Genomic DNA, 21,766 nt, shown 5'->3' on the forward strand with positions numbered 1-21,766 from the left:
CATTCAGAGGCGAGAGTTAAGCCAAATCAAGGCATGTAATAAATATATGTGATGCTACAGTGCAGTTTAATGAAAGTTCATTTGCCTTCTCCTACCCTGGGGTTTTGCAAATGGCCCAGGTAAGCAGCATGATTCATAAAGCAATTTGATAAGCATCTCAGGATATGAACTGCAGAATTTTTTTTTTTTAAATAATAGCAATATGCTGTAAAGGGGCCGTTATATTCCCAAAAAGGAAGCACCCACCTGGAAAGGTTGCTGTGCTACTTTCAGTACATAGCTGACCCCAAAGAAAAATAAAGCCTTGCAATTGCTTTTCAAAATGAGCATCTACACTGCAGACTGGTCTAGGAAGTGTGAACCACAATCAGAGGTGGACTTGGGTAATTTTTCATAATATGGCGCCCTAAGCAGATGAAGTTATCAAGTGACCATTGGGAGGGGCACACAACTGGACACACACCCTGTGTCATTCAGCTGGGCTCTGCCCAATCCCCTAGTGTTTGCAATTAAGTGTAGGCATCTAATGAGCTGCCCCTACAAGCATAAGTGCTCCATACAACCAAGACCCATTAGCAGTCATCCTTGTCAGATGTCTACAACTCAGTGCATTGGGGCAGGACTAATCCAGACGGGCAACACTGGAAGCTGGGCAGGTGACATGGTTCTTCTCCCTGTTCAGTGTAGACCCACTTTATATGTATAGGTCCCAATGTACCGTATTTTTCGCTCTATAGGACGCACCTGACCATAGGACACACCTTGTTTTAGAGGGGGAGAACAAGGGGGAAAAAAATCTCCCCCTCTCCAAAGGCTTCAGATGGCTATGCCTGAAGCCTGGAGAGCGAGAGGGGTCAGTGCGCACCGACCCCTCTCGTTCTTCAGGCTTCAGCGAAAGCAACGCGTAGCCTCCAAAGCGCGGAGGGAGCGCTCCCTCTGCGCTTCGGAGGCTTCACGTTGCTATTGATGAAGCAAAGAAGCCTGCATTCACTCCATAGGACGCACACGCATTTCCCCTTAGTTTTTGGAGGGGAAAAAGTGTGTCCTATAGAGTGAAAATTACGGTAGTTAAAAAGTTGTTCCTTGCCCCTTTCAGAAAGGAATCTCAGAAATCCATCCCACTCCACAGCTTCCTCATGTTTCCTACTTAGAAACAGGATACACAGAACAGCTTTGTCATGCAAACAGAAGAGAGACTGGCATGTCCTTTTGCATTCTGGGTTCACATGCAAGTAAGAAACTCTTACATCTCTGCATCTTACAGCTGCAGACGTGTGGGGGCACTTGTATCTGCAAGTCTGTGTGTGTTCTTGAAGAAATGCTGTCTACATTCCCCTTTTGCATTCGCCTTTCCCATGGCATTTTTACAATCTGCCAATTACTCACATAAGGATTTTTTAAATTATCATTTATACACTCATTGACTCTTTAAGCTTGCAAATAGGCTGGAAATGGGAAGGGAACGTGCTGCACATCTCCAGGCAACTTAAGAGCATTTTACTGGTTTGGAGAGACAATACATTTCAGTTTTTACTGGTTAAGATTATTCATGTGCCCAGCCTTGGAAACATTGCCTCCATTTTTACTGAGCTACATGTGCCCTAAATTGTGTCGTTACATTCCTTATGTGGTCCCTGATTGTTTGGGATCACTCTAGTCATAAAACTCTAATTAAATGTCACAAAACCTGTTTTGCAGATGGAACAACTGATATTTCCATTTCAAACTCTCCAAAACAGTTAATGAAAACTTGTGCTGATTTTGACTGAGATAATACACAATTCTGATCAGAAGTCTAATTCTGAACTTCTACTGAGCCTAGGTCAGGATTTGGACCTGTAGCTTCTGTCTCTGCCCATTTTTAATTTTTAGAAATAGGAACCACTTCTATATTGATAATATATTTTCTGTTTTTCTATCTTTTCTAGAAGGGGGTTGATCTAAGTGAAGATATCCAGATTGGAAACTATTGAACAGTATGCCTCTAATAGGTGCTTGACAAGATGAGATGAGCATCATTATAATCACATCCTGCTTCCAAACATTTTTGAGGCATCTGCAGCTACTTGTAGTTGTGATGTTGAGCTACATCAAGTGTTGGCCTGAACTACTTCAGCAATTCTATCACTAGCCAACATGCTACAGCATAGATAAGTTGGCCCAAAACTGTGTTGAAAAATAATTACATTTTGTCCTTTGCTCATCTCCCCCAGCTACCTCCAGCTGCATTCAATATTTACCATAGCCTTTTGAAATAGCCATGCTGCTATCACTTGTTATTCCTTGAAAACATCAAATACCTAAAGCATCACATTGTTTAATTCAGTTTTAATCACACCAAAAATATGCCTTTGAAGCAGGGCTGGCTCAATGCACCGGAGGCAAACCACAAAATGACACACCCACCCCGCCGCCCACCAGGGAAGAATCTACACCAGAAACAGAGGGAAGATCTACATCAGAAACAGAGGCAGAGTGAAGATCAACATTGGCGGATCAAATCAGCCTTACTTGATGGCTGAACTGGGAATCAAAGACCATAGCAAGAGGAAAGGGGGCTTCTTTTGATCACGATAGGTGGATACAGAACCCCGGAGGCCAGCCCTCACCATCTCCTCCCTAGGGATGGGAGGAGACTAATGGCAACTCCTATTTGCTGAGAGGATGCTGTGGAGGTGGGATGGGGGGAGGCTGCTGAAGAGGCAGCAGATCTGGCCTCCTAGGAACACATGGTGGCAGCAGGCAATACTTTCTTTGGAGGCCGGATCTGCTGGGGATTCTGCCACCTGAGGCAGTCACCTCACCTTGCCTCATTGGCAGGCCAGCGCTGCTTTGAAAGAATGTTGCTAGCCTTTTAGAGCCTACTTAAACTCAGTTTATATTTTTTATAGTCAAGTGGTATTTATGAAATAAATAAATTTAGGAATGTATTTATATACTGCTATATAAATGGTGGTGCTGTGGGTTAAACCACTGTGCCACTTGGGCTTGCCTATTGGAAGGCTGGCGGTTCAAATCCCTGCGACGGGATGAGCTCCCGTTGTTCAGTCCCAGCTCCTGCCAACCTAGCAGTTCAAAAGCACGAAGTGCCAGTAGATAAATAGGTACCACTCCGGTGGGAAGGTAAGCGGCATTTCCGTGCGCTGCTCTGGCTTCGCCAGAAGCAGCTTAGTTCACACTGGCCACATGACCCGGAAAAACTGTTTGCGGAAGCAGACAAATGCTGGCTCCCTTGGCCTTTAAAGCTAGATGAATGCCACAACCCCAGAGTCATTCGCGACTGGAAATAATAATAACAACAACAACAACAACAACAACAACAACAACAACAACAACAACAAATTTTATTTATATCACGCCCTCCCCAGCCGAAGCCGGGCTCAGGGCAGCTAACAACAATAAAACAGTACAAAAGTACAACACAAACAACACTCTAAAGTCATTCATTATAAAATTATAACTGTCAGGGCTACCTTTACCTTTATATCATAAAAAATACCAAAGTGGTTTATAAGAAGAATAGGCATATACAATAAAAAAACACATCAAAATTTAAAAACAGAGGCCACCAACTAACCAACTGTTTCGGAAATATGTTTTCTTAATTGACGGCATAAGCATAATAGTTTTCAGCAGGCTCTTAAAGGTTAAAACAAAAGGCGCCTGCTGAATGGTACCATAGACCCTTTTGCTCTCCCTCTTTGGATAATCACTTAATGAATGCATGTCTGCATTTCTAATTCTACTCCTGGTATTTACATTCTGTTTTGACAAGTGGCTATTGAGGACTATTTAGCCGACTATTCTCCCGCCTTCCCACCAGTCTTGCTTACTTACTGGTAGTTGTAATGTACCTATTTTGCCCTTCTAATGGCAGAAGGAAGGCAACTCCTCTGCTTATTTGCTTCTAGAGGTTACTATGTTGACCTGCTTTTTTTCTTTTTTAACACCTTATCATGCAGGCTTTCTTCTCTGCCATCTAACCCATACTCCCCTATTTTTGGGGCAGGGGGGAATATTTTTCTCACACTTTGCACCCCACATTGATAGGAGGTAGATACAATTTGTCTGGTCAACTCTCAAAGATGGATCACTGAAGAGTCAGTCAATACACCCAGTTACATTCTCATCTTCCACCGTTGGTTCCCAAAAATCTACTTCTTAAATACCTATCCAGAGTTCCCAACACCCCCATTTATTGTTTTTTTTAAAATGAAGGCTAGCAGTGGGGCCAATAAGCAGGGCCTTCTGATAGAAAAGGGGAACACCCTACTACTATTAGAATGTCACATTCCCTTTGTAAATACCATATGTAATTTAACAACACCATTTTAATTGGTCCGTGAGTAATGCCAACCGTGCCCTTCAGCTCTCTATATTGGACAAACAGGCCAAACCTTATGCCAAAGGATAAAGACATAAATCTGATATCAGGAATCACAAGACAAAGAAACCAGTAGGAGAACACTTCAATCTTTCAGGACATTCTATACAAGATCTCAAAGTAGCTGTCTTCTTACAAAAGAATTTCAGAAATAGACTGCAAAGAGAGGTTGCTGAATTGCAACTTATTACCAAACTTAAAACCATGGAGAGACCTGGTCTGAATAGAGACATTGGATTCTTATCTCATTATACATGATAAAGCTATTTTTTAGCCATCTCACCCCTCCTTTTTCCAGTAAGACTAATTGCAGTTGTTAACAGTCTACCACACATATCAGCCAATTACCCATTCCCACCACCCTTCTGAGTAATACCCCTCCCCACCCTCTCACTATATATAAGGGTCTGGTGACTTCTGTTTCAGTGTATCTGAAGAAGTGTGCATACACACAAAAGCTCATACCAATAACTAACTTAGTTGGTCTCTAAGGTGCTACTGGAAGGAATTTTTTATTTTATTTATTTTTTGTTTCCTCTAATTGGATCCATGCATTCATAGGGGTTTTATATATGGTATTACTCATCTGTAGCCCTCTCACATGCTCTGATGCCCATGTCTTTTGTAATGTATGAAGTGCTGTGATTTGCAGTTTGCAGTGAAATCCTTTCAAATATATGGGACAATGGCACAAGGAGGACTTTGCCTCCCTGTGGGGTCAAGTCGAAGGATAGCTTAGAATTCATTTAATGAGCTCCCACCAGCAACCACATTCTTTGGGAGATGAAAGTTCAAGTTATTTTAATTATATCTTTATGCAGGGAGAAAAATAATCTCCAGCGTTACCTCTAACTGAACCCTGACTAAATGAGATAGAATCTGCCTCTTCTGACTTCCCAGATTCTGCTCCCCCCCCCCCAAGCATCATACAGATAGAATTTCACCACTGATAAATGAAACGGATAACATCTAGACAGCAAGTTCTTGTATTAGAATTTCAGGCAGCTGTCTATCTTCCAAGTCGTTCAATAATATAAGTGCTCTTCAGAGAGTAATCTTGGGATAAAGCCAGATGCTTGTGTGTGTTTTCACTCCAAATTATTATTATTTTCTTTTGTGGGGTGGGGAGACAATTTAGAAAGTGTTGCATGAAGGGTTTTCAAAGTATATGACATTTTGTACCTGGTAGGAGGCATAGAATCAAGATTTTGGAATAAGCCGGCAATAAGTTGTTTTAATGCTCCAGGGTCGTTCTTTTTAACTGAATTCAGATACCTCTCTCTGCTCATGATAAGGAGCTGATAGTCACAGAGAAATCACTATAGATACAAAGACCAAACATTAGAGAGGGATTGACATTTTGCTTTTTGGAAGCCTTGTACATATTAGACAAAAAGAATGATTAAGAAATTTATATGCATCATCATATATTATACATGCTTAGAATGAAGGATGACCCAAGGGCAAAGGGCAAGCAGTACTTCTGCCCTCTCTATGGCTTGCAATGGCCAGATAAAATCAAGCCAACCATTCCAGATTTTTATTTTTATTTTTTTTAAAAATGCCCTTAGGGGACACTATCACGGTCCCCCTACAGTGGTACCTTGGGTTAAGTACTTATTTCGTTCTGGACTATTTCTGGGTTAGTGGAGTCTGTAACCAGAAGCGTATGTAGCCCAAAGTACCACTGTATCATGTTTGTGGGATGCTTAAAATGTATTGATGAGGTCAACTAGGGCCAAATCCCATGACCAGCATGCTAATAATTGGCTGCTTGTTTCTAGATCCAAAGATGCTTGAGGCAAATGGGCCATCTGAACTGTTTCTCATGAACAGAACCTACAATTTTGCATCTTCTCACCCAGCTTTGGAAGGTTTAAATGAGCATGCAAAATTGCTTCATCTCTCTGTGTAGGATCAGAATCTGCCAGATACAGGTACTAATTCAGAGAAAGGCGTGAAAGCATCTCCAGTCCCCAGTGGACATACATATAGCATATTGCCTCTGCAGCCCAGCGAAACAGGAAGAAGCACTGTTGGAAAGGGACCAAGGAGCCAGCAACCTTGGCCATACAAGCTGGCATCTGCCATCTGATCTACCTCACCAAATGCCCAGGGCCTCACAGTTCTTTTCTGAGATGCCAGAGGGACCTCAACAAACCACAGAGCACCAAAAAAGTTTTTGCTCCTTTTGACCAGGGCATAGACAGTTTAAGGACTCCTTCCTTATCAAGGAGGGCTGGAGCTTACCGTAATTCAGATACCATGGTCTGTACCAACATACAGGAAATGTTCAGTTCTGGCACTTGTTGGAGCAAGTTGTCTACTTTGATCCACGGTTCAGCAAATTCTTTATCCTGGTAACCTAGATACTCCTCTTAGCTGTCCTTCACGAGATTTCCTGCTACCACCCAGTTGTTGTTTTCTGCTACCTGCTGCTGTCTGCTTATCTTTGCAGTTCCAGCCTACCCTCAGCGGACTTCATTTGGATTCTGTAGGCCTCAAGCAGACAAGCCAAGACACAAACAGTCTAGACAACCCATTAGAATGATCGTTGGTGAAACTGAAGCAGGAAAGAGAAAGTTGATACTGGTGGGATATAGTAATGCTGTCAAACACCCTTAGGATCTTTCCAAATTATTTCTTCATCTGAGAAATGTGTTATTTGTGGAGAATCCAGACGATATCCCCTAACAGTGAGAAATTGCATTTCCCCTTCCGTCAAAACCATCCTGCCGAGTTGTTTGGGGGGAAATGAAATCTCCCTGCTTACTGCAGATATTGTAATTAATAGGATTTGTGATTATTAATCAAAATACTTCTGCCCCCTCTTTTGGGCCAAAGGGTCCCCAAAGTGACTCACAAGACACCAGAAGAATAAAGGAAAACTTCATTTAAAAACACCCACAAACTGCAAAGCAGCAATCACACAACACTATAGCACTGCAGGAGTAGTGGTTGTGATTAAACCAAACCAAAAGTAAAAGCAAAAATGTTGTTGATGATATGCTAGCATGTCAACGAAGAATAGGCCAACTGGTCTTCCTGGAAAAAGTGAAAGGTCTGCCCCTGCATCTCCACCAACTGAAACTATGATGGTGATGGGTTGAGGAGAGGGAGGCTTCTTCTGATGACCACAGTGAGCAGGCAGAATCATGTGGGGGAGCGGGGAAGGAGGTGGTTTCCATTTCCTGGGTACCACAGCCACTTACAGCTTTCAAGGTAATTTCAGCACTTATTGTCCTTGGAAATGGACTGGAAGCCCGTGAAAATCAGAGTCTCATGTTCTGTAGGATGGGCCCTGCTAAAACTCTAGGTGTATTTTGCATCAGCTGAAGTCTCCAACACCTTTTAAGAATGTGGATCACCATGGTTGTGTGAGTGTCCTGTGCTTGGAACCTGTGACATCATAACACCTTATTTGGTATAAACTGCTTGAGAAGTATGCATATGCACTGCATCACTGCCAGGGTTGCTAAAAGCCATTCTTAACCTATTCTCTGCAATTTTAAAAGGCAAGGCATTATTATTAGTATACCTGAAGGAGTGTCTCCACCTCCATCGTTCTGCTCGGACGCTGAGGTCCAGCGCCGAGGGCCTTCTGGCCATTCCCTCACTGCGAGAAGCAAAGCTACAGGGAACCAGGCAGAGGGCCTTTTCAGTAGTGGCGCCCGCCCTGTGGAACGCTCTCCCATCAGATGTCAAAGAGATAAACAACTACCTGACATTTAGAAGATATCTGAAGGCAGCCCTGTTCAGGGAAGTTTTTAATGTGTGACATTTTGATGTATTTTTAGTCTTTGTTGGAAGCTGCCCAGAGTGCCTGAGGAAACCCAGCCAGATGGGCGGGGTACAAATAATAAATTATTATTATTAAATTATTATTATTATTCACTTTTTGTTATTTTTCCATGATCCCTTGCCACTAGCATCCTTGCTATTCCCCCTACTCTAGACCCAGCAGCAAGGCTTTCTCCTGAGAGCAAAGCTGCCCCCAGCCCATTCTATTACATGGCAAGGGTTCTATAAAACTATAGAAAAGGGCTAGTCTGGTGAACAAAGCTATCTCTGGAAAGCCCCCCGCCTGAGTGGCATAGCTGTAGACCATGGGTAGGCAAACTAAGGCCCGGGGGCTGGATCCAACCCAATCGCCTTCTAAATCTGGCCCGCGGACAGTCCGGGAATCAGAGTGTTTTTACATGAGTAGAACGTGCCCTTTGATTTAAAATGCATCTCTGGGTTATTTGTGGGGCATAGGACTTTGTTCATTCCTCCCCCCAAATATAATTTGGCCCCCCACAAGGTCTGAGGGTAGTGGACCGGCCCCCTGCTGAAAAAGTTTGCTGACCCCTGCTGTAGACTATATTAAGGCAGAATAGAAGAGAAGATGCTTATCCTAAAATTAGTCCTCATGGCTAATTAGATATTCAGAGGAAAGAGGAGAACAATCCATCTGCAATTCCCTCTTTCCATAATGACTTGGAGTATACAGCTAAAAAAATAAGACACTTTGGCTTTTTCAAATCATTGCTTCTTGTAAAGAATTTGGGGTCCCTCTGGCATCTCAGGTAAGGCAGACCATGGACTGTAATTTTGCCCCAGTTAGCTTGCAAATTCAGCTCCTTTGTTAACTTTGACACATTGCTAATGCCACCACAACTAAATCAATATTTGAAGTTATGATAGAAGTTTATTGTTGTGCATGTGCGTGTAAACACACATGCGCATACATGAATATGCATACAAGTCACCTTGAGAGTATTAAAGGACATGAAAAGCAGACCTTATTTTTGGAAAGGAACTCAGTATAATTTTAATACACTTTCCTCTGCTCTAAACTACTTAAATCACTCGAATGCTTGGATCTGTGTATTTACATTGTGTATTTACATTGTGAACTGCTGGCACAAGAACTGGCGCTGGATTTCCAAACTCCTCTGTAACTTTGCATTCACATCTCTAGTAGAGCACACAGAAACTGTATGAACAAGTGAGAATACACACAGGCACCCCAAATCTCTGCTGTCCTGAAACCGGAAGGCTGCTCTCAGAGTTCTCCTGCCATTTACCATTGTCATTTGCAAAATGAAAGATTGTGAAGAAATGGACTCATTCATATTTCAAGGGTGCTTCACAAAAGAGAGGTGACAGATTTTCAGCTGAATGAGGATGCAATCAAAGCTCACAGCATAGAAAAGGAAAGCAACAGCAGCAGCAGCAGCAGCAGCTGAGCAGTGATTCCAGTTTAATGCTAATGTGATCCTAGCGACAAAGAAACAATGAGTGAAAAGTACCTTCTGAATTCTTCCCCCGATATCCAAATACACATACTTGGGCCGGTATGTAGATGAGCTGGATCCCATCTTTTTGAAGACTTGCTACCGTCAAGACTTTTCCTGTAGTTCTGCTAGGTTAACTCTACGGCAGGAATCAGGTCCAACCAAGCCAAGCAGAGCCACTACTGCCGGATGCATTCGTGTCTTTGCTTTACTCCATTCCAGTGTCTCCACCTACAGCAGTCCCTCCTCTTAATATGCATGCATTTCCTTGTGCCTCTCTGCCACCTCCTTTCCGTTTTGTTCATTCCTGTGACTCCAGCAGCAGCCATGGACGGGAGAGAGCCAAGCCCCAGATCCCGTCTCCAAGTGCCCTCTTGATCCCCATAGCAACTCTCTTTGGCTGCAGAAGCCTCTGGGCAATCAGTGTGTGTGATGCTGTGCTGCAAAGTAGGCTTTGATTAGCTGCTTTTGACACAGAAGACAAAGCACCACTTAGGATGGGGGGAAATTATCTTCATTTATCCCACAGTTAGCGTCAGTAATTTCCATGCTGAAATTTCAACATCCATCCTTTTGGCAAACCTGTCTAAACATTTTTTTTGAATGTACGACTAGCTCCCAGCTGCATTAGTTGTTGAAATCATAAGGACACAGTGTAGCAGGAGCTGGCATTACACTTCCTCCAATTAAAACAGATTCTTGTATGCATACTTCTGTTAAAATAGTTCTGTGTCCTAAAATAATTCTGCCTACTGGGAGGAAAGGGGGGCCTGGGGATTAATGATACAGTGATATCTAAGTATATTATCTTTAATTTCAAGGTTGGAACAAACAGGATAGAATACTCTGCCTCCCCTTCCATTCCAAATTAATTCCAAATGCCATCTGCTGAATGTCACTAATGATCTAGATTACAGTGACTGTGGACTGCAAGATGCTCAGCTGTAGGGCAAACTGTAGGCTGGTTTTCTTGGCTTCTACATGAACAAAACAGCACATCCCAGTCAGGCAGGCTTGAAACAAGGGCTTGGGGAATCAGTACATTTATTGACTTGAAGATCTCAAAGTCTAGCTGATGAGCCCTATATGCCATACGTCTGGAATTTCCCAGACATAGCCAGTATTCAGCCCTCATAAAGAGTGTCCAGGAGGAAATCGCTGGAATGTTTAGGAAAATCGAGACGTATGACAACCCTGTCGGTAGTGTAGATTTTGATGAATTTCATTTAAAATTGCTGGAAAACTCGATTTTTCTTTTTGAGATTTCACAAAAAATGCTCAACAACTTTGGCAAAAAAAATCCCCATCCACTACCACTCAACAACTTATTTGTCCAGATGTTCACTTTTTGAAATATAGCAACCCTACTATATAGTTGGCAAACCCTATATAGCAGCCATCTCCAACTAGGCAGCCTCCAGATCTTTATGGCTGTAACTTGTATGGTTCCTAGCCAGCACAGCCATGCTGACTGTGGCTGATAGGAGTTGTGCAAAACAACTGGGAAATAAGGTTGCAGGAAGGCTCCTATTAAACATATGTTTGAAGTTTAAAATATTGATTTCTTAATTTTGAGTTTCAAAACATAGGGTCTTATACACAGGGGTGTCTTATACACATAAAAATACAGTAATTGGAAGAGACAGCAGGCTGAAGAAATTAATCCTGAGCCTTCAGAGTAGCTGCTGCACTAAGGGCCTGATCCTGTTAGCCATAGGGGTTGTTTGTCAGAACCATTCATTACTAACAACAACAAACAACCCTGTAACATTCTTCACCCTTGGATTTGTGAACATGAAGTAAATATTGAGTAGGGAGTGACAACATCTGGAGAAAGATACCTTATGCAATGATTTAATGAGGACTATTTTCTCATCTCCCTGTCCCCTTAAATCATTATGTAAAGCATAGTTGATACTTCAGGGAGGCAAAAATTTAATGGCATTCACAGCGCTGGATTTAGGTTTGATGAGGCCCTAAGCTGCTGAAGGTAATTTGTCGCTGTTTTTTGTGTTGAATATATGCTATATGGTAATTTATGGATCTGATAGATATCTAAAGCCATTTGCACATAACAAAATATATATTTTATCAAAGTAATTGACATAGAAATGAGCAGACCAGTGATATTTTAGGGAGCAGGCTGGCAGGTGGGACCCACTACTTACATCATAGGAGCCTACACAACACACAACACTGTTGCTGTATGTAGGCTTTATTTTATTTGTTTTTTTATCTTATATTTTGGGAATGTACATCCGGTTGTTGTTTTTCTTTTAAAAAAATTGGGGCCCAAAGAGAGTGGGGTCCTAAGCTATAGCTTGTTTTGCTTATAAGTAAATCTAGCACTGGGCATTCATGATTCATAACCGTTGGCAAAGTTGTTGTTTTCTTTATACTTATCTATTCTCTTCCCCCTGCCCTGTCTCAGGTTCAGAGTAGCACCACATTTAATCAGACTGCAGAATACACTCTATCCGATAGGTGTGAAGTAAAGAGGGAGCAGTTTTAAGATCAATGGCCAGCTGAGATGGCATTTTGGAGATCAGGGCTGAGTTGGAGGGAGGAGGTGTGTGACTTCTGGAGACAGAATTTATTTTTTAGCAAATAGCTTGGCTTACTTCTGAGCCAGTTCAATTCAGACCAGGGCAGCTCACCTATCTCTACCCCTCACCCACACATACCCCAGCCACAAACAACTTCAACCTACCAGATTATTTTCCCCGCAAACAAAAGTTTGTCTGTGGCCCTCATCTTGTTATTTCTTACTTGTATTCTTTTCACTGAACAGCCACATGTCAGCTGGGATATTCATTAAAGTGCTGTTTCCACACCTCTTTTCTAGATTCGGATTTGCTGCATGTTTGCTCCTTAAAGCACAATGTCTCGGGAGTGTTTCAAGTCAAGTCAACTGGAGTCTTTGGCAGAAAACATGAAGTGGAAGGCTTGTTGTTATTTTTAAGCCAGTACTGGAGCTGCAGCTTCCAGGAATGAGCCAAACACGCAAAGTATCTGAAATACAAGCATCCATGCCTCTTTCAGAAAGATGAAGGGCTCAGCATCCTTTGAGCACATGATTCCAGGAAGCTCAGATGCGTCATTGCATACAGCCACCTTCTGGCTCAAGTACACACTAAATTATAAAAAATAAATCAAACCCATTTTCTCCCTGCTGAAATGGTGCCTTTGTCTGTCATCTAGCTTCCTCTGTCGCTTACAGTTCTCCATTCCCAATTTCCTTTTTTCCATTATACTTCATGCTCCTGTCTTTCTTTTTCTCAATCTCTCCTCAAGGTGTTGTCTTACTGCCACTTTGGCTTTTTCTTATTTAAACCCTAAAGAAGTGTTTGGCTTCATTTCCTTTGCTCTTGTAGTTTAAATTAAACTCTCTCAGACTATAGTTAAACAGCTTTTGTCTGGGACAAAAACAAGGTTACAACACACCTTTTCTTGCTCTTTCCATTAAAAAAAAAAAAGTCAAACTAAGTGTTTAGTTACAGAAATTTATGCATGTCATCTTAGGGCACAGCAGCACTCAGGGTTCAGATGGTGTTGATGTTGGTTTTCAGTCTTGATGAAATGTAAATACATTCTAATTCGAAAGGACAAAGCTGCTTTTTATCAGCTCAAATTTATTTCTGTAGACAATTTCTTAAAACCTAATCCCTAGCTGGTCAATAACATCATCTGGTGGCAGTCATGACTTCCAAAATCTGACTTCTGCCCTTCAGCTTTGCTGGTTGTGCTATTATTATTTTATTTGGGAATAATGAGGTAATAGTCTCTCATCTTGTATAGTATACCTTTACAGTATTTGCTCATCATTCCCCCAATTGATTCTGGTGGGACTCTGGTTGCCTTCTATGGAGAATCCAGATAGTATTGTTGCCAAATTGTTACATCCTAATCTTTTAAAGTTTGGTTCACGCAACACTGTAAGTCAAACTATGGCTTAGCAACATCACACAAATGTGTGATGCTTTACTGCTGCACTAAGGTGGAATCTACACACATATTTAAAATGCTGTGAAAATGCTTTTTTAGAAAACATTTTGAGAAATACATTTAATTTTGCATAGCTCACCATCACCATCCAATGTCACATTTGTATATTGCACTTCACAACACTTTAAAAACGTTTTATATGCAGGTGTATAGTTGTACAAGATTTGGCTGAGGGTGCTTCCAAACTGAGAGTTGTGGTTAAGCTGCACATTTTTTTTAAAAAAACATAAATCTCTGCTGGGATTCTCTCACCAAAGAGCACTTACACCAAACCTGCATCTTGGCATCCAGGAATTCTCCTTTTATACACCTATATCCCTTTACAACTAGCATGAAGAGTTTTGTAAGTAAACCGTTTTATGACTTACCGAACATGGAATCTATGTGCTATGAAAGTGAAATAGATTGGAAATAGCCTTTAAAATGTGACATTTTGGGACTCACTGGAAGGGCACATTCTGAAGGTTTTATAGTCCACATTTCCACACTCTTCTTTGCTGCAAGTTTTGCACTGTTAAATCTCTGCTGGGTTCTCTCACCTGCCCCAAACTTGGGTCTTGGCTTCTAGGATTCCAACAGAGAGGTAGTGCTGGATGTTATAGGCAGTGTATAGGCAATGGGAAGAGACACCGTATATTAAGAGAATGGGGTGTGTGGAGGAACTGCCTGCACCACCCTAAATCCTGTGCTGCTGATGGCAGAGATTTCCTTATTACTAATCTTCGCAAGCTTGTCTGGGAGCCCTTTATTATTTGGCTGAAGAGCCAAAGAGTACTTTAATTAAATGGCTACATGGTGCTCTTTTTTGCAACACAAATCAGACATGTTTGAAGAGAAAGACATCCTGACCAGCTCTGGGAACACGGTCAGGATTTTGGCACACTAGCCTTGTGTTTCTGGGAAATCCCAGCTATAAAGATTGTCTGGACTCATTTTATAAAAGCAGTGGAAGACTTAACAGACAATTGGAACTTTCTACAGGCTGCTGGCAAGCAAAATTCTAAATTGAAGGGGGGCTGCTGGATTGCTCTGAGATGACAGCCAAGAAATGGAGAAACTCAAGTTCCTCCATTAACCAAATGTTGATTGACCCTGTCTGGCAGGAAATTTGGAACTGATGGCGACACTTTGTGTCTCAAAAAGGGGAGAACAGTTTTCTTTTCAGAGAAAATTGTGCATTTTCTTCTGTGCTCCAGGAAAAACGAGGCAATTTTGTATCAAAATGTAAGGTAACATTTCAGAATCACAGCTATTTTGTTCTAAGCAGTTGCCAAGCGCAATGACAATAAGGTTCTGTCAGATTTTTATAGAAAAAATAAAATTACTGGAAACTTAAAGGAAGAAATAAACCATTTCACAATAAAACAGACAGCAGCTGTCCAATGTTGATGCTTCATTGACACACAGTATTAACCTGTGGAAAGTACTACAGTACTTTGGAAAACTATGGTGCTGTTAGCAGGTGAGCTCATTGCCCACAACTAGGAAAGTAAGTGTCAGTAGCTTAAACAATTTGAAGCTCTGGATGGTTGATTCACTTCTATGGGACGTGTCCCCACCCATGACTAGTAGAAGGAGAATAAAGTATGTCCTCTTTGCATACTCATATTTTTCACTGATTTCAGTTCTTCTTGGTGCAGAATCAGGATTACGTATGAGCAGAGGAACATGTTGTAAATATTACAACTTATTCAGCACCCTCCTGACATTTCTAAGTCAAACATCCATCCCCTTCATTGTCACCCCGTAATGTAGAGCAGGGGCAGGGAAGCGCACAGCCAAACAATGCCCGTGCGCAAGGCATGTTGCACTTACAGAGGGGAAAGACAATGTGGTGCTTCCACTTTCGCCAAAGTACACACAGCCTTTCTGCAGATGAGATACTCACTTCTTCAGTGACTAGTCAAATGGAAGTGAACCAAAAGTTGTAGGGAACAAATAAGGCATAGTGGGATGAGCACCCATTGTTCTTTTCCTGTACCCCTACACCCCTCAAGCTCATGTCCTTTCACCTATCCCAGTATACCTGAAGGAGCGTCTCCACCCCCATCGTTCAGCCCGGACACCAATATCCAGCACCAAGGACCTTCTGGCGGTTCCCTCCCTGCAAGAAGTGAGGTTACAGGAAACCAGGCAGAGGGCCTTCTCAGTGGAGGCGCCTGCCCTGTGGAACACTGTCCCATCAGATGTCAAGGAAATAAAGAACTATCTGACTTTTAGAAGACATCTGAAGGCAGCCCTGTTCAGGGAAGTTTTTAATGTGTGACATTTTAATGTATTTTTAATCTTTGTTGGAAGCCGCCCAGAGCGGCTGGGGAAACCCAGCCAGATGGGCAGGGTATTATTATTATTATTAATTATTATTATTGCTACACAGCTCTAGTGGAGACCCTCTCCTGCCTTGCCTAATTTCAGAGTTTGCAAAACACAGACACTGCCGGTTACAAGGATATATGTGCCTCTATTTCATACATCTTAACAAATGTAAATGATTACATCATCTGGGGTGAGGAACCTTTTATTGCCTAAGGGCCACATTCCTTTGTGGGGAACCTTCTGGGGGACACATGCCAGTGAAGGGCAGGGGTAGAGGTGAAAGTATATAGAAGACTATTCCAGTCACACAACCAGCCATCCCTTCATCCAGGCAAGTGAGAAGCACTCTTTCCGTTCAAGGACACATAGCAGCCAGATAGAACTACCTGAGGAGGAAGCTTGGCCTGGGGAGAGTGGCAAGGAGCAGGCAGAGAGACCTGAAGGGCCCCATTTGGCCCTGGGCCTGAACTTCCCCAGTCTAGGTGTAAAAGGTGTTCCCCGCTAACTTTTCAAAAGCTATTTTCAAAAGTGACTAAAGAACAGATGAGGATTCTAATACCACATTCAGAAAGAGGCTGCCAGCTTATTTGCCACTGTCCCAGATCCTTAAAAGGAGAATTGCCTGAATACAATTTATGATCATAGGCTTTCTGTGAAAAAAATACCAAACCCATTTACCTTACAAGTACGCAGCTAGACTCTATCAACCAAAGCATAACCTATTAAGAATAGCATTTGCAGTATGCAGGCAGGCAGCATTGGAGTGGTAATGGAAATAAGCACCATGCAGTTCTGGGGTGAGATGTCACTTTCGTCTATTAAAACCATCATCCTCAAGGTCTTGAGTTGATCCTGGAGTTATTACCAATTGCCTGAAAAATGTAGTTTTTGCAGCTTCCAAGACTAAGAACAGGAGGAATTGTTCAAGGTGCAGCAAACTGCCTGTGAAATATATCAGCAAATGGATCTGGGGAGTGAGGGGAGAAATATCAGTTTGGAAAGGAATTTCTGAATTCCTTTCTGAGATCTGAAGCATCATTCATCCATTTTAAGGGGAAATCACCACAAATATGAGCTGCATTTACCCCATCGCCCCAAATGTTGTTAAGTGTTAAAAAGGATATACACGCAGACACCACACTTCTCTCTGTTATTGGGATGATCTCATGTTAGACCACATGGAACTGCCAGTCATCTTCAGTTTGCCTTGACATCTGTATGTGAAAAGTATGGGACGGGGAGCACAACCAGCTCTTCACCCCTAATTTGATCATACCTTTGGGCTCTCGTCAATGAGGATGTTTAATGACAAGGGATATAACTGCTGCAGAAGAACAGTGGTTCACTGGTGTCTGAAGAACAAGCTTTAGACATGGTTGCATTGTATAGGTAATTTTCACTGCTGTGCAAGATTTATAATTCACTCATGAGCTCACTGAAAAGGTTACAGAGGATGTTAGCTGTAAACATGACAAGCATTATTTCAAACCACTTTATTCTATGGAGGCATTTATCATGAGAAAGCTATCCAATGTGTATGCTATTAAGCTGTGCAGAAATTTGGCAGGTTGAATGGCTGGCTTGACATTTTATGCTTTTTATGCTACCAGTGATTGAAATAAGTGGGACTTTGTTGACTCTGCAGTCGAGGCCAATTAAAGGGTCTTCACACATTAGGACTAATACAAAAACAGGCTTAGTTTTAAATATTTACAATTATTCCAGTATGACTAATTATGAGTGAGAGAGGCAGCACTATTCAAAATTGAACCATCACAAAGAGAGATGAATATTCAAATGAGAGTTAACTTATATGGAGAAATTCAAAGAGCAGAATCAGATTGTTCCCTAGAGATATTAAAGAAGAATACCAGGGGCAAATTAGATAGCTTTTAAAAAAGAAAAGAAAAGCAGTGATTGGTAGCACAAGATCATATTTTCAGCTTGTCAGTTGTCACTTACCATCCACTGTTTCCCTTTGTGCTGGACAGACAATAAGTTTGAAAGTAAAGCTCGAGAGGTAGGCAATGCCAGCCTCCTTCAAGGCAGCTGTATAAGGGCAAAAATCACATTGTAGGGCAAAAGTGGCTGGACTGATGGCTTGAAATATGTTGATGCTGGATCCTTTATATTTTAAGTCCCTGGTGTTACAGAGTGCTTTAAATATGGCATCTTTATAAAGCTCAAAGCAGATGATGATATCACCTGGGGCTTCACCAATTCCTCTTCGGCCTGCAGGGACTCTATGTGTCCTCTCCACATCTGCTATTGGTAGTGGGGTATTTATATTCAAGGTAAGTATCTAATCCACCATGAATTAGGCCATATCTCCCCCACTTCCTGATTTTCTGGTAGGCCTCCGATTCGAATTTTTTTTTTACATCTGTTGCTGTCTGATTGTTCCTCAAACTTCAGGACAAGATCTCCCATGGCCTTGTGCAATAATTGTATTTCAGATTGATTAGTGCTGGCAAGATTCGGTGCTTCATTTGCAGTTTGAGAATGCCTTTTAGTTGATTAGAAAGGCCATCAAATTTCTGTGCAAGTGATGCCAAAGCAGTGGTCCAGTCACACTTTAGGGCTTGGAGAATTCTTTCTATGTAGGCATCTGAGTCGGCCTCCATAGCTGCTGCGTATTGCGCCAGGGTGCCGGCCTCTCAGGGGCGCCCCAGCAAGTGGGGGAGCTGTGCAGCTTTGCTGGCGGCCTCCCCTCCCCTCTCCCTCTCCCTCCTGCATGCCTGCCAGCTGTGCCCCATCAACCATATGGCTGGTGGATGTGCAGCTTCCTTCCCAAGCCTCCACGGGAGGAGAGCGATCCCTGTAGAGGCTTGGGAAAAGGTCGACAACTCTGGGAAATGGGGTAGGGTGGGGGGCGCTGGAGGGATCTTTGCACCACGGCGGCGGATATGCTTAAAACGGCCCTGGCTGCTTTCTTGCCTTTTTGCAAGAGACAGTTGCCTTTAGGCATATCAGTGTCTGAGGCCTCAGATATTGAGCCTTCAATTTGCTCTTTTAAATCAAAATGTGCAAACTTACTCCTAGGTCCTTTAAATCCTTGAAGCATTACCGTTCCTGGTGTGTAAAAATTTTGCTAGTTCCAAAGCCTGTGGTTGTCCCTCAATGCGATTTTCACCACGTTGTGTTCAGAGACATAAGATTATGCCGACATTTATGTAGCTTTGCTGATTGGGGAGCAGGGAGGCGAGGAAGGAGGGTTTCTTTTTTAATTCCTTCACTTTTCTGCCATTTTCCTACTCAAAATCATTCTCACACCCCACTCCCGCTGCGACACTGGGTAGACTATATAGGGTGCACCTATATTTTCCTTTGTAGGGAGAAAAAGCCATTCAGGAAGGGAAATTTAGAATAAACAGGGGGACAGGAAAGATGGCAGCCCCATCACTTATCATTTCTCCACTCAAACTGGCAGCCTTTCATGGCTGCTACTCAGGAAAAGAAAAATAATAATTGGGAGACTGCTCTTGTAACTTCTATATAACATCTGATTTGGTCACAAATTTAGAGAAAAAATTCTATACAGTACATGCTTACTTATTAAATTAATTCAGTGGGGCTTATCAGAAGTGAGTAGACTGTGTAGTTTGTCAGGTATGGCAAGGTAACGAAGATGCACACAGCATGAAAACAAATATTTAAAGGTGACCTTTTAACTCCAATAAATGTTCTTACTGCAAGCCCTGCATTTGGAAGGGATTGTTGTGGAAGCAAAGCTCCTGAGCAGAACCAATACCAGCAGGGGCTGCATTTAAATGCTGCTTTGAGGCTGTTCCTTTGCAGCTATGTATCTACTGCCTAACCACGGACATCTTATGGTGTCAGATGTGAGGGAGGGCCTCCACCAGGCCAAATTTGGCTTACAGGTCTGAGGTTTCCCATGGCTTACTCAAGTTGTACGCATAACTACGAAAACCATGGCTATTTTAAAGTAGAAATTTGCCATATTGAGCAGGGAAATGAGGACACAGAGTGTAGGACTTTAGAAACATCCACTAATTCTGTCTGACTTAACTGATAATGGGATTTATATCTTCATGTAAGCCTCTGCCTTGTGGTTCAAGTATGGTGTACACTATATTAAGTAAGAAAACAATTCTTAGAAAATAGGTAAGTTTATGAACTTTAATAAAAACTAAACATAGTCCTGATGGTCCAAAAGGGGAAAAAACTGGATTTTGAACTTTAATAAATAATCAGTAGCAGTATACATATCGAAAAATATTAAAACCATTGAACAGCATGTAATATGAGTCCCTTTTTAAATAAAATAGTTCTATTATACATCTTTGCAGACCAGAGACAGACTTCAAATTCTCTGGAATTTAAAAGGATGAACGGGGGGAAAGTACTACAACAAACAGTTAACACTTGTGCTTTTATGGGATAAAATATACGTGTTTTTCTTTCTTCCTTTCTTAATTTATCTAAATTATTTTTAAATATGCAATTTGTATACAAATTGAGACTTTTACGCTGTAGAAAATATTGCGACTGTTCCAATTGTCATAATGAAAATACTCAGTAGAATGTTTTGGTCCCAATTGTTGAGTGACTAAGGCCTCAAGCAACATTATTTTCTGCATATACAAAATGAAGGGGGAAATCCTGGCTTGTACAGTTAAGGGTGAGCACTCTGGAATGGTTGATCCAAAGCAATCTTAACTCTCCAAACCAATCATTGGCTACCAGATTTGACCGGCAATTTTAGAGGACACCAAAGATGCTACACTGCTTGTGCTTCTTATAATACCCTCAACAATTTTTTTTTAAGCCTTATAAGACAAGGCCTGCCATAACTGGCTTGGCTAGTGACTCTTCTTTTTAATCAGCATTACCCAGAAGTCTAGATGGTACTGCTTATTAAATAAATAATAATAGGAAAAGGTACTGTTCTCCAGTTACTGACTCCATGAGATTAGGTTCAGAAGCAGGGGACTGGACAGTCGCAGAGTAACCACCATATATACCCGGCACTTCAGGTTCCAACCCATTAGATACAGAATAACATTGTTTCGAAACTGTACAGTGTGAAAAGTTAATTGATTATGCTGGATAACAGGACAACCTGCTTTCTTATAACAGAATAAATATCGGATATCCAGCAACAGCCATTCTTAGCAAGATCAGACATAACATGAAGGACACTTTGTTCAATGTTGTGCTAATTCTTCTTAGCACACTGCAAACAAGCATCTAAAGTTAGCTCCCATTTCCTTTAGTCCTGTTTGCATTCTATTTTTTTTTAAATGAAACCAATCATGTAACATAAAACTTACTTAAGACAAAATCAGTATCAAGGCGCATTTTCTTTGGCTCAGTTAGTCCATAAAACAGTTAATAGCTCCTTTCTTTGAGGACCCTCTCCTTCCTGAGATATTGCTACATGTGCAAAATAAAGAGAGAGGAGCGGAGATGAATTTTGAAACCTTCTTCCCATAATCGTGCAAATCTGTTCAGAAAATGCAGCTCAAATGCAACAAAAAATCAGCAACAAAAAATCCACAAAGACCAGGATCCAGAGAAATATGTGCAACTGGCATTCCCCACCCCTACTTCATTTTCAAGCACAGCAGCCTCCTTCTTGGTAGTGGGTCATAAATAGGCTCTCTGGAACACAGTCAAAGTCTTTAAAAAAACACTCATTTTAATTTACTTGTTTCCAAAAATTCAGTGTTCTTTAAACCTACAAGAGAACGAAGGATATCAGCAGTCAAGAAACAAGAGTTGATACATCTTGATAGATAGTAATTACTACCTTCAAAGT

The 21,766-nt window shown here is 41.7% G+C and overlaps 2 protein-coding genes across 8 annotated transcripts in view; both read right to left on the reverse strand.

The window, feature by feature from the left end:
* Positions 1–10,335, reverse strand: part of PDE9A (phosphodiesterase 9A) — a 68,785-nt gene extending 58,450 nt beyond the window's left edge. For 2 of the 4 annotated variants that reach the window (XM_083735058.1, XM_083735057.1), the window contains exon 1: positions 9,679–10,333. In XM_083735058.1, the coding sequence (XP_083591184.1) occupies positions 9,679–9,747 (69 nt within the window). In that variant the 5' untranslated portion in view covers positions 9,748–10,333. Of the gene's footprint in view, positions 1–9,678 lie in introns of all 4 variants that reach the window. The other 2 variants (XM_083735055.1, XM_083735056.1) reach the window with 2 other exon arrangements.
* A 9,775-nt stretch (positions 10,336–20,110) lies between these two features.
* SLC37A1 (solute carrier family 37 member 1) overlaps positions 20,111–21,766 on the reverse strand; it is a 34,236-nt gene continuing 32,580 nt past the window's right edge. For all 4 annotated transcript variants that reach the window (XM_083735053.1, XM_083735052.1, XM_083735054.1 and 1 more), the window contains one exon: positions 20,111–21,685. In XM_083735053.1, the coding sequence (XP_083591179.1) occupies positions 21,670–21,685 (16 nt within the window). In that variant the 3' untranslated portion in view covers positions 20,111–21,669. The remainder of the gene's footprint in view (positions 21,686–21,766) is intronic.

This window comes from Podarcis gaigeae (assembly GCF_964106915.1).
Source record: "Podarcis gaigeae genome assembly, chromosome: 4".
NCBI classification, from domain to species: Eukaryota; Metazoa; Chordata; class Lepidosauria; order Squamata; family Lacertidae; genus Podarcis; species Podarcis gaigeae.